This window comes from Kluyveromyces marxianus, chromosome 1, assembly GCF_001417885.1.
Source record: "Kluyveromyces marxianus DMKU3-1042 DNA, complete genome, chromosome 1".
NCBI lineage: Eukaryota > Fungi > Ascomycota > Saccharomycetes > Saccharomycetales > Saccharomycetaceae > Kluyveromyces > Kluyveromyces marxianus.
Genome location: NC_036025.1, coordinates 1,269,841 through 1,281,352, shown reverse-complemented (window position 1 = coordinate 1,281,352; position 11,512 = coordinate 1,269,841). Strand labels below are relative to the sequence as shown.

The window sequence follows — 11,512 nt, the reverse complement described above, 5'->3', positions numbered from 1 at the left end:
CTTTACTAACACGCCTGAAACGGGTATTCTGTCTCAAACGAATGCCAGGACTGGTGTAGCATCACAGCAGCCTTTGCTTGTTTCTGGTTCTGGTTCAGCACCAGAAAGGTGAAATATATATATGAGCATAGTATATAGGACTTTGTTTTAGGCTGTTACTTGGTGGACGTTTTAGGTTTTGGGTAGTAGTAGTTGGCACACACACACTCTCTAAGAAGCTTCAGTCTGTCGAATTCACTCATTTGCATCTGTTTCACCGTCAAACCAAACGCGTGTTACTTCTAGGAAAGACTAAAGAATAACAGTAATAACAACAACAACAACAACAACATGAAGCTCTCCAGTGCCACACTTCTAACTCTAGCTGCTACTGCAATTGCTGCTCCAGTAGCCACCGTTACAGTCCATGACCACGTCAAACAAACCGTCGTGGTTGAAGGTTACGTGTACTTCGATGGTACCCACACTACTACCGGTTACACCACCCACGGTGCCGCACCAGCTGCCACTCAAACCGACTCTCCAGCTCCAGCTTCTACTGCCTCCCCAGCTGCAAGCCCGCTTGCCGAAAGTGCTGTCGAGGACGACTCCAGCTCCCCAGCTCCTTCTCCATCCACCAACACCGCTCCAGCCTCGACCCAGCCAGCCAGCGTAGTCAACAACGCTGCTGAACTAAACATCGAGCCAGCTACCACTTCTTCTTCTGAGCAACCAGCTACCACCTCTACTCCAGCTCCTTCTCCTACTCCTACCACTACTACCAGCTCCAGCTCTTCATCTGCCGCTCCAGCTGCCACCTCCTCCGCTTCTTCTTCGGACTCTAACTTGTCCTCCTTCGCTTCAGAAATGGTCAATGCCCACAACAGCAAGAGATCTCTGCACAAGAACACCCCATCCGTGTCCTGGTCCGATGACTTGGCCTCCTACGCACAAAACTACGCCGACAACTACGACTGTTCCGGTACTTTGACCCACTCCGGCGGTCCATACGGTGAAAACTTGGCTTTGGGCTACGGAAACACCGGCTCCGTTGAAGCTTGGTACGACGAAATCAAGGACTACGACTACTCCAACCCAGGCTTCTCCATGAGCACCGGTCACTTCACCCAAGTCGTCTGGAAGGCTTCCACCAGCATCGGTTGCGGTGTCAAGCAATGTGACTCCTGGGGTGCTTACATCATCTGCTCCTACGACCCAGCTGGTAACGTCGATGGTGGTTACCAAGACAATGTCCAACCATTGGCTTGAGCGCGCGCATCATCCATCAAACATTGTCTCAAGTTATAAAGGCATTTTTTTTGGGTTTTAGAAATTCTGAAACGCACATCGTCATCTCGTGGTCTCTCACATGCTTCTTCAACGTTAAGTGAAAGGGAGCCTGAAAAGAAAATCTAAAACATCAAGAGAGAAAGATGAGTCTGTCGGATCGGTTCCCGTCGCTAGACGGCATCTGGCAATCAATCAATCAATCAATCAATCTACCAACCGATGAATGAATGAATGTTGTTCTTTTCTTTCTCCCATGTTTTCTCGGTCCCTGGCCGCTTACCCCCCCCTACTTTTTTCATTTCTTCATAAACCTGCAGGGTAGGTTATATCCCCGATTATCTTGCAAAACAAGGTTGAGACTCTAGCCGTCTCAATCTCCTATGTCCATACTAAGATACCCCTTTTAGCTAGCCCTCTCTTCAATATATGTAAACCTTTTTTATTTTTTTCCCCAGTAATTTTAAACAAGACTATAAAATCAAGCGTTGAAAACCTCTTACAATTGTGAAGCTTCTTGGGAACAGAAGGCGTACCCATTGAAAATACAAACACAGATACACACCCATATATATATATATATACTCTCATCCCGTATATCGCCATGCCCTATGGTAAGACACCTAGCTACGACTCACTTCTACTAGGCCTCTCTCTCTCTCGTAATACCTTGCATTATATAATATATATCAACCAGACATGAGGATCTTCACCGCCTCGGCATTGAAACTCCTGCCACTGTTGGCCACGCTCCTACACAAAGTCCAATCTGTCACAATTACAAAATACAAAACTGTCGTGGTTACTCCTGCCAGCATCGTATCGACGTCCACCAGATCAACCACCTCAACTACTATCGTCTACCGCACCGCAACGGGCACCTACACAGAATCCATTACTTCAAACCCTCAAACGACCGAGCCAGATTTCAAAACAGAAATCCTGGACCTGCATAACTCGCTTAGAGCCAAACACAGTGCCGGCCCGCTGCAATGGGACTCCAACCTCGCCTCAAAGGCCCAGGATTACGCCAACACTTACGTCTGCGATGGCCAGCTGAAACACTCGACTTTGCCCTACGGCGAAAATCTGGCCCTAGGATACAACACCACGGCCGCAACCATGGCCTGGTATGACGAGTACAAGCTCTACGACTTCTCAAACGGCCAGTTCTCCACTCAAACCGGCCACTTCACACAGCTCGTATGGAAAAACTCAACCAAGTTGGGATGCGCATACCTTATTTGCGGGAAATACTACGGACAGTACACCATTTGCGAGTACGACCCGCCAGGCAACATCGTCGGCCAGTTCCAGCAAAATGTCCTACCGTCCACATGAATAACTGGAGCAAGCAAGCAATGTGCACTTCACTTCACTGACAGACAAAAAAAGTCATGTGACACTCAACATATGACTCTGACTCTTTTTTCTTTTATATATCTACATTTTTTTTCCCTCTGTCCACACCAAGCAGGGTAATGGCCACACCATAGCATTCATTGTCTTCAATCTTTGTTTCCCTTTGTTTTCATTCCCACTTTTTTTCATGTTTTTGTTTATGTGTCTTTTTCGTCATTTATTCATACAATTTTTTTTTTTTTTTTTTTTTTTTCGATTTTGGTTTGATCTTCAATTTTTCAATTTTTCAGTTTTTCAGTTTTTTTCAGTTTTTCGAACTTGCCGGATATGAAAAGAAAGTGTGTGTGAATCGTTCATACCACCAACTCACTCTTACTATTTGTTATTAACGATGAAACGGAAATCTACAAGGAAGACAGCTCTCATTGTGGATCAATTGCTGTACGATATACCCGGTATTTAGTTTAAGGGTACGATTAGTCGAAGAATCGTCTCAAAATCGTGTGTTGTTTGTTTCCTTGGCTCTTTATCTGTTAGCTTTTATTTTTTTTTCCCACATTAAGGGTTTTTAAAAGCATCTATAAGGTTAGGTATACTAATCGGAAAAAGCCGTGTTATATCTTCTATTTTTGTTTCCAGTGTACTTCAGATCGGATCTTGTTGCAATTGAACAATGTCAGAAGCTACTCCTGATGTTTCAGAGAGCCATTCTCAAGTTGTGTTAGACACACCTCCTTCGTCCGTGGACGAATCGTCGAAAATGGCGACGACAACTGGAGAAGAAAACGGCGAATCCGTCTCTTCTTCGGCTGTTGGCGAGTCTCAAAATGAGACTGAAAGCGAGTCAAAGAGCGAGAATGACAGCGAGACCGTCGATGGTGTACCAACTCCAACGCCTACCCCAGTCAAGGTTTCTTTCCCAAGGTTGGGTGGAAACTCTGGCTCTTCTTCAGGATCAACAGGCAGCAACGCGCTATCCTGGGGATCTACGTTGAAGTCTGTTGGAAGTGCTGCTACCAGTAACAAGGCACGTCCATCTTCGATGGGTTCAGCCAAGCCCATGCGCTCCAAAAACATCCAAGAGGTGTTCTCTTTGGACCTTGAAGCCCAATACCAAATTACAAAGGCCGAGTTTTCTAGCATTATCCAAACCATTAAGCAAAAATACGACGTTTCCGTGGAATCCACGCTTTCAAAGACTTCCCGTACTTTCCTAATCTCAGGTGCCTCGGACAAGATTGGCCTTGCCAGGAGAGACTTGGTCAAGAAGTTGACCAAGCCAGTTTCCGTTTCCTTTGAAGTGCCTTCGAAGACCAGATCGGCCATCATTGGTTCTGGTGGTAGAACCATCAGAGGCATCTCAGACTCAACAGGCGTGAAGATTGATGTTCCAAAGGAGGTCAATGAGGACTCATACGATGCGGATTTGGAAGACTACAATGTTTCCATTTCTTTGCACGGTGACGCTGAATCGGTTACATTGGCAAAGAACAAAATCTTAGAAATCGTCAAGGAAGAGACCAAGAACGCCAGAATTGTGGTCCCAGTGGAAGATCCAAAGCTGGTCTCTTTCATTGAACTTGAATCTATCGATACCCCAGCAGATGTCAAGGTCCAATTATTTACCAATAACGAACCATCAGAAATTGTCTTGACCGGTCCTCGTGATGATGTCAAGTTGGCAAAGGTGAAGGTCATCAATTACATGAACGAATTGGGCCTGAGAATTATCGTCAAGAAGGAAAAGGTCCCATTCAAGTTCCATTCCTTGATTAACGCTGCTGAGTTGAAAGAAAAGTTCCACGTTGAAGTGAAGCCACCACATGCGGTCGACGATGACCACTTTGTATTCACTGGTCTAGCTGATAACGTTAACGAAGCCATCACTTACGCAAAGAACCAATCCAAATACCACGCCATCGAATCCCTAGAAATCTCAAAGGCTCATGGTAAGAACCTTGAACATGCTAAGCATTTGGTTCTATATTTCCATAAGTACAACATCTTGAAAGAAATTAGCGAACGTTTCCCTAACGTCCAAATAACTTTGCCAAAATTGGAAACTGTGCCAGCTTTGGAAAGTGTCATCATTACCTTAATAGCCAAGAATGAATTCACTGATGAAATTAAGAACGCTCGTAAGCAGATTGTGGCTTTGGTCAACGAACTAGCTCCAGAACAAACCTTAGTGGTATCGGATTTGGACTACCATTTGTTCCATAAAGACATTAAACAGACTTTACTAGCAACTGAAAATGACGTCCAATTTGTTCAATTGGGTGACTACTATCCAGACAACGACAGCATCTTACTAATCACTAAGGTAGATGAAGAAGATTTCAAGCCTTCTGATGATGAACTAAAGGCCAAATTGCAATCGGTGAACCAACAACTTGATTCATTGAGACAAAAGCAAAGTGCCTTGGCATCCAACGTCTTGACTTTATCAAAGGAACAACAAGCACAGCTCTTCAGTGAGGACAAGGTTACTTTGAAGCTAATCAACGAAGAAGTTACCCATGCCGGTGCACACGCTTTGATTAAATTGGGTACTCCTTCTGCTGACAAGATCACCATTAGAGGTGATGACAACGGTTGTAAGATTGCCTCTGCTGCTATCAAATCCATCATTGAAAACCCTTCTGTTGAATCCAAGATCACATTCCAAGTCCCAACCAACGTTGTTGCTAGATTGATTGGTCCAAAGGGTGCTCATCTACAACAAATTCGTGACAAATTTGATGTTACTACCTTCATTCCTCAAGATGCAAAGGACGAACACACAGAGATTACTTTGACCGGTTTGAAGTTCAACTTAGACCATGCTAAGCCATATATTCTTGCTGAAGCCAAGAAATGGTCTGACATTATTACCAAAGAGCTTATCGTCCCATCAAAGTATCACGGTACTTTGATTGGTTCGCAAGGTAGCTACCGTATCCGTCTAGAGAACAAATACTCTGTTTACATCAAATTCCCTAAGGAAGGTGAAGTAGTGACTATCAGAGGTCCATCTAGAGGTGTTAAGGGTGCTTACGAAGAGTTGAAGGCTCTTTTGGATTTCGAGATCGAAAATAGTCATAAAGAAACTGTCAAGGTTCCTGTTGAATACGTCACCAGAGTCATCGGTAAGAGTGGTGAAACTATCAACGATATCAGAGCTGAATTTGGTGTAGAATTGAACTTTTTGGATAAAACTGATAGCGAAGCTGCTAAAAAAGCAGGTGAGGTTGAATTAGAGATTATTGGTTCAAGAACTAACATTAAGGAGGCTGCAAGCAAGGTTAAGTCCATCATCAAAGAAGCTTCTGACTATGAAACTGTCAAGATCGAAGATGTCAACCCTAAGTGGTTTAGTGAAATCGTTGGACGTAATGGTGCCCAATTAAAGAACATTATCAGCAAGGCTGGCGGTGACTTGATTCATAACAAACGTTTAAGAATTCCAGATGCTGATGCCGAAGAAAAGGCTATTGTCGTTGCCGGTCCAACTGATTTTGTGAAGAAGGCTGTTAAGCACATCAAAGAAATCATCGATAGCTTGGAAAACAGTGTTGTTGTTGAGTTAAGTGTTCCACAAGAAAAGTTCGGTCTCTTGATTGGTCCGGGCGGTTCTGTTAGACAAGCGCTAGAAACCGAATTCAACGTTAGAATCCACGTTCCAAACAGGGATAGCAAGGATGAAACAGTAAAGATTTCTGGTTCTCCAGCCAATACCGAAGCTTGTAAGGCAAAGATCGAAAAGGACATTATTAAGGAGAAGTTCGATGCTGTTGTCGAAGTTCCAGCTGAGTATCACTTCTATGTTTCTAATTCTGGTCTACTATTCCAAACCTTGAGAAATGAACTCTCAATCGACGTTTCTCATGGTAAATTTAACAGAACAGCTCAAAAATTGGCTCGTGCTAAGTACACTGTTCCTGAAAATATCAGAGAAAATGAAGGTTCCAAATTCAATGTTATTACTAAAAAGCTTGAAGAACCTGAATCTACATCTCAAAGTATTCCATGGAGATTGACTTATGATCCTGTGGATTTGAGTGATGTTCTAGGTGAAGAGTACAAGAAAGAAATCGAAAGCAAAGATACCGTTATCGAAAAGGTTACTAAGTTGATAGAAGAAAGAATTGCCGAAGCCAAGAATGCCAACACCGAAGGCTTTATCTGGGCCAAAGATCCAAAGAAGTTCAGGAACATCGTTGGTCCAAATGGTAGTAAAGTTAAGGAAATCAGAAACTCTACTAAGACTGTTATCCACGTTCCAAGAAACAACGATGCAGTTAACGATGTCATTTACGTTAGAGGTTCGGAAGAAGGTGTAAAGAAGGCAGTCGAATTGATTACCAGCAAGTTATGAAGGATTAATAATTTAATCTTATCTGCCACATAATCTGTTCTTCTTGTATTCTGTTTTCAAACATAGAAAGTAATGACTCCAGACTCAAACAAAGGTGTATATATAGTTACATTTCTTTTGTATATATCGTCATTTCGAGGTACTATCGTGTATATTGAATTGACTTAGAAAATTACATAATTCTAAAAAAAAAGTACTATTTCTCTTAATGAGGCAGATCTAGGATTACGCCCGTAAAGATGAGCAAATGTGATGGGAGTTGTCGCACATTTATAGATATTATTAGGAGCTAGCCGAAAAAGGGGATACATAAGCATATATATTTATATATATATATATATAATATGTTAATTGTATAGAGGTTTATACTCAATTTAGTAGTAAATAATACGATGCGAGAAAGGGGGAGAGTAGAGAGTGTTTGGGTGAAAGGCTTCAAGAAGATATGTTCAGATGCAACACGATTGAGAATCGTTAGTACTAGGCCTTTGCAAAGACACATTGTTAGAAGCATTTTTCTTGGAATTCTGCAGTTCGTCTTTATTCTGTAAATATAACCTCTGACCGATATCTTGGAAGACATCAATGACGTGTTCACCTGTCTTAGCACTGACTTGATGGAATAGTAGATTATTTTCGCGAGCAAATTCGCGAGCTTCTGATTCATCGACTAAAGAGCTTGGGTCAGTTTCAGAAGCTAGATCGAGCTTGTTTCCGACTAGACATATGATCAACTTTTCATCGCTAACTTTCTCCTTTAATTCATCCACCCAAAGCTTGGCCTTTGGTAAAGAATTTGGCTCGGTAACATCGTACACCACAAGCGCAGCATTAGCGTTACGGTAGTACATTGGAGCCAACGACTTGTACCGTTCTTGTCCTGCTGTATCCCATATTTCGAACTTTAGAACTTCCTCATCGTATTCTTCCGATAACTTGATCGTCTGCGATAGGAAGGCTGCACCAATAGTAGATTCTCTAAACTCATCAAAGGAATCCTTGACAAATCTATGAACGATACTAGATTTACCAACAGATGAATCACCTAGAAGAACTAACTTGAATTGTAGCATTATTAAATTGGAATAACCTTTACTTTATCTTACTTTTTAAACCTAATGGGAAACAAAAACGGTATACACGTGCGAAATAGGGACTTGGAAAGAGTGTAACACAATGATCTGAAGCTAGAAATAAACCAAGCGCAGTTTTTGAAAGTTTCAGCGTACCGTTAACCCGCAGTACTGGTCTTTTGGTTGCTCTTTTACTCTTGGAAGGGATGAAACCTACTTTCTTTACAAGCATTTAAAGGATTTGTTCTCGAATTTAAAGCAGCTCTGGTACGAAAATAAGGAAAAAGATCTATTAGTCACGTGTATATTAAATAAGACGTTAAGTTACATTAAAAAGATCGAAAGGAGGAAAGGGATACATAGTTGGGGCAAAAAATGTCTTAGGAATAGTAAGAATATTTCGTAGTAGCGAAGAAGAGGTCTTTTAGTTTTTCTTTGTCGTGATATTGATTAAATAGTCGTTATTAAGTAGTAGTAGCAATACTATGAATAAATATTAGAAGTAAAGGGTATTAGGTGAAATTAAGCGAGATAAATTGAATTGAATGGAATTGAAATGAATATGATTGAATATAATTGAAGTGACGTGAAGTGAAGTGAAGTGAAGTGAAATGAAGTGAATCGTAAAAAAGCTTATTCGGTGGACATTTTCACAAAACCTAATTCGTTTAGTCTTTCTATGGCAGCCCCGATCTTTTCAGCTTCCAGGAACTGCTCTTCTTCGGACCAGTCGTCGTAGTTAGAAGGCTGTCCGCACACTGGCGAAGCAGATCCGAAAGAGGCAGCCGTGGAGAATGTAGAAACCGCAGGGTCTGCTTGGGATGAGACGGAAGGAGTGGGCAGTCCTGAATAAGTAATGTAATCCGAAGACTTGGTGGACGATAAGGAGTCACGTGATGCAAGTGGTGGGGCCATTAGCTTTAGAGAGTGGGACGACTTGTCGTGCCTTAGATGAAGCAAGCTGAGGATGGAGGCCGTAGTGTTGGAGACGTTGTTGATTGGGGACTCGATCAACTTGATGAATGAGGAATTGACGAAGGGGCAATGCAAAGAGTTCTGAGACGACAAGAAGCATTGTCTAATTTCCTGCTTCAAGCTGGGAGAAGAGTAAGCGATCAACAGCTCCAGGATGTTGAGTATTTGGGGAAGTCTGTGTTCCTGCAAAGAGCAATACCACTCCCGAGTGGTTTGCGTGTACCAGTCGTTAAACTTGTCCTCGAATATGCAAAGAAATCTATTAACAGTGGTTTTTTCGACGCACATCTCGTTGGAGTGCACCAAAAGGTAAAGGGATCCAAACTGTATCAAACAGTCCTGGAACCCTGGGACAGATATGTATGGTTTTGCAGCGAAGTCTGTGAAGATGTTCCAGTACAACACGGAGTTTGTTATCGTGCACCCGTAGTTGAAGCAGAGCGCGTACCAAAACTTCCCGAGCTCGCACAAAGTGTTCATGTACTCCGAATCCATCCTCAGTTCGCTCACCATTCTTTGGAAACAGGTTGGGGCCAATAGTCTATCAAATGGTTGGTCCCTTTGCTGCTCATGCTGCTGCTCATGCTCATGTTCCCGTCCCTCAGGCTTGCAATGTGCCATTAGAAACATGATTCTCCATCTTGGGAGATCGTATGGATTATTGAAAAGGCGCGATTCCACGCACTTGATCAAAGATCTGTCTTGGCTAGCATGCATTCTCTGTTCGCTCGAGTTTAGCAACACGTTGGCCACAGTGCTTGCCAACGCTCTGTCCTCTGACGAACCCGCATGTGCTGTTTTAAACCAACCTAAAATCTTCTTGAAATTCGAGCAGCTCACTGTACTGTCGACCCTCGACAGCTGGAGCATCTGCTCGCACTGTTCAGGTGAAACCTGCTGGCACGTAACACTATTTACAAACGAATCCATGCCTAGGTATTTGACTGATTCCTCTTTCCTTAATCCATTAACGACTTGAACTTCGGTAGTATTGCTGCTTCAATGGTAATCGTACCGTACCTACCTCTCCGAAAACAAAAGCCAAGAACCATACATGCATCTCCTATATATATACCTTACTTGGTCTACAACTAATTACTCTAAACCGAGGGGCATACAAATTTTCCAATCTTCAAACGAATCACTGCCAACAACAACATCACCAAGACTAGCCCGAAGGACTCTTTCCTGTCCAATCATGCACTCACTTAGCTAGAACTTCCGACTCGAGCATCGGAATTCACATAAGCAAGCTAAACAGAGTAAAAATAATAGAAAAACAAAAAAAAACAAAGAAAACACCACATACAACTAGTACTAGTACTACTAATGTAGTCAGCAGTGAGAGTGTCCTTTACCCACTCTCTTCTGAAAACCGTGAAACCCGAAACACTGCCAAAAACCCTCCTACAACCTCTACACAGATAAACAGATCGTATCGTCCGCCATTGTGAGCATGCATGCATCGCATCGCATCGGACATCAATATCGACTCAATAATACACTAAAATCTAATGGCAACAAACAAACAAACATGAAATCCATGACTGCCTAAGTAAGTGATTGGTGCCTTTACTCGCAGTGCTGCTACAAATACCAAGAGTAGTAAAAAAACGAAAAACGTTAGTGATTAGTCAAGCTGACTGTCTGTGTGTGTCTGTGTACTTACTTACCTGTCTCTAAGTAGCTAGTAGTGATTCCAATTATGGAAGGCCCTTAGACAAAATGTTGCCGTGCCGCACAAGAGTGCGGTTTTGACACTTTCATTATGAGTGTTAGTCCCAAACAAAATAAAAAAAACTTCTTTTTTTTTCTTTATGTGCCAAAACTTAGGTTTAGCGGTAGGGACCGCTGGAATGTGGTGCGGCGGCGACTGGGGACATGATAGTATCTGGCGCAATCACAACAATCACTTTGTGTGTGTGTTTTCTTTTTATCTATGTGGGTCGCAGGTCGAAAGTGCCATACAGGAAAAAGAGCCGTGTGTGGGTTTGGGTTCCGAGTGCGGTTCGGCGAGAATAGAGATTTCCAGGGGAATATGCTGCGGTTCCGACTAGGCTCAAGGGTACGGGTGGTTGGTCTCTATGGAACTTTCGGCATATTCCGAAAGGATTCCGAGTTGTTTGCAGGCGGGAGTAGGGAGTGGGTACTGTTTTGGGAAAATATTGCGGAAGCTTGTTTTGTGAAAGTAGAAGAGTCCGCAGTGCAGAGAGTTCCGTTGCCACTAGCAACGGAATCCGCAAAAACGAGGATTCGCATTAGGATACACAAACGCCTAAGAGAGTGTCGCACCGGGCAGCTAGCACTACTATTTACTATATTATTATCATTTTTTTTTTTTATTCGTTTTTGATTTTCAGAGCTTGTAACCAATGAATGAATGGCAAGCGTCGGGAAACAGAGAGGTGGGTTCCGAGCCGCATAGCCAAGGAATGGATGGCTATGTGAGATGGGCGAGAGGGGGGTGACGTAGTGGGGT

At 42.8% G+C, this 11,512-nt stretch overlaps 5 protein-coding genes across 5 annotated transcripts; 3 read left to right on the top strand and 2 right to left on the bottom strand.

Annotated features, from left to right (window-relative positions):
* Positions 1 to 330: 330 nt before the first annotated feature.
* On the top strand, positions 331 to 1,248 carry PRY2 (CAP domain-containing protein; the record flags this gene model as incomplete). Its single annotated transcript, XM_022822288.1, has 1 exon — positions 331 to 1,248. The coding sequence occupies one exon, from the start codon at positions 331 to 333 to the stop codon at positions 1,246 to 1,248; it is 918 nt and encodes a 305-aa protein (XP_022674125.1).
* Positions 1,249 to 1,965: 717 nt separating this feature from the next.
* PRY3 (CAP domain-containing protein) lies at positions 1,966 to 2,607 on the top strand (the record flags this gene model as incomplete). The annotated part of the gene is made up of 1 exon (XM_022822287.1): positions 1,966 to 2,607. The coding sequence occupies one exon, from the start codon at positions 1,966 to 1,968 to the stop codon at positions 2,605 to 2,607; it is 642 nt and encodes a 213-aa protein (XP_022674124.1).
* Positions 2,608 to 3,301: 694 nt separating this feature from the next.
* On the top strand, positions 3,302 to 6,985 carry SCP160 (Scp160p; the record flags this gene model as incomplete). The annotated part of the gene is made up of 1 exon (XM_022822286.1): positions 3,302 to 6,985. The coding sequence occupies one exon, from the start codon at positions 3,302 to 3,304 to the stop codon at positions 6,983 to 6,985; it is 3,684 nt and encodes a 1,227-aa protein (XP_022674123.1).
* Positions 6,986 to 7,434: 449 nt separating this feature from the next.
* Positions 7,435 to 8,058, bottom strand: YPT52 (Rab family GTPase YPT52; the record flags this gene model as incomplete). Its single annotated transcript, XM_022822285.1, has 1 exon — positions 7,435 to 8,058. The coding sequence occupies one exon, from the start codon at positions 8,056 to 8,058 to the stop codon at positions 7,435 to 7,437; it is 624 nt and encodes a 207-aa protein (XP_022674122.1).
* Positions 8,059 to 8,691: 633 nt separating this feature from the next.
* KLMA_10608 (uncharacterized protein) lies at positions 8,692 to 9,963 on the bottom strand (the record flags this gene model as incomplete). The annotated part of the gene is made up of 1 exon (XM_022822284.1): positions 8,692 to 9,963. One exon carries the CDS (start codon positions 9,961 to 9,963, stop codon positions 8,692 to 8,694), a length of 1,272 nt encoding a protein of 423 aa, XP_022674121.1.
* Between the last annotated feature and the right edge of the window lie 1,549 nt (positions 9,964 to 11,512).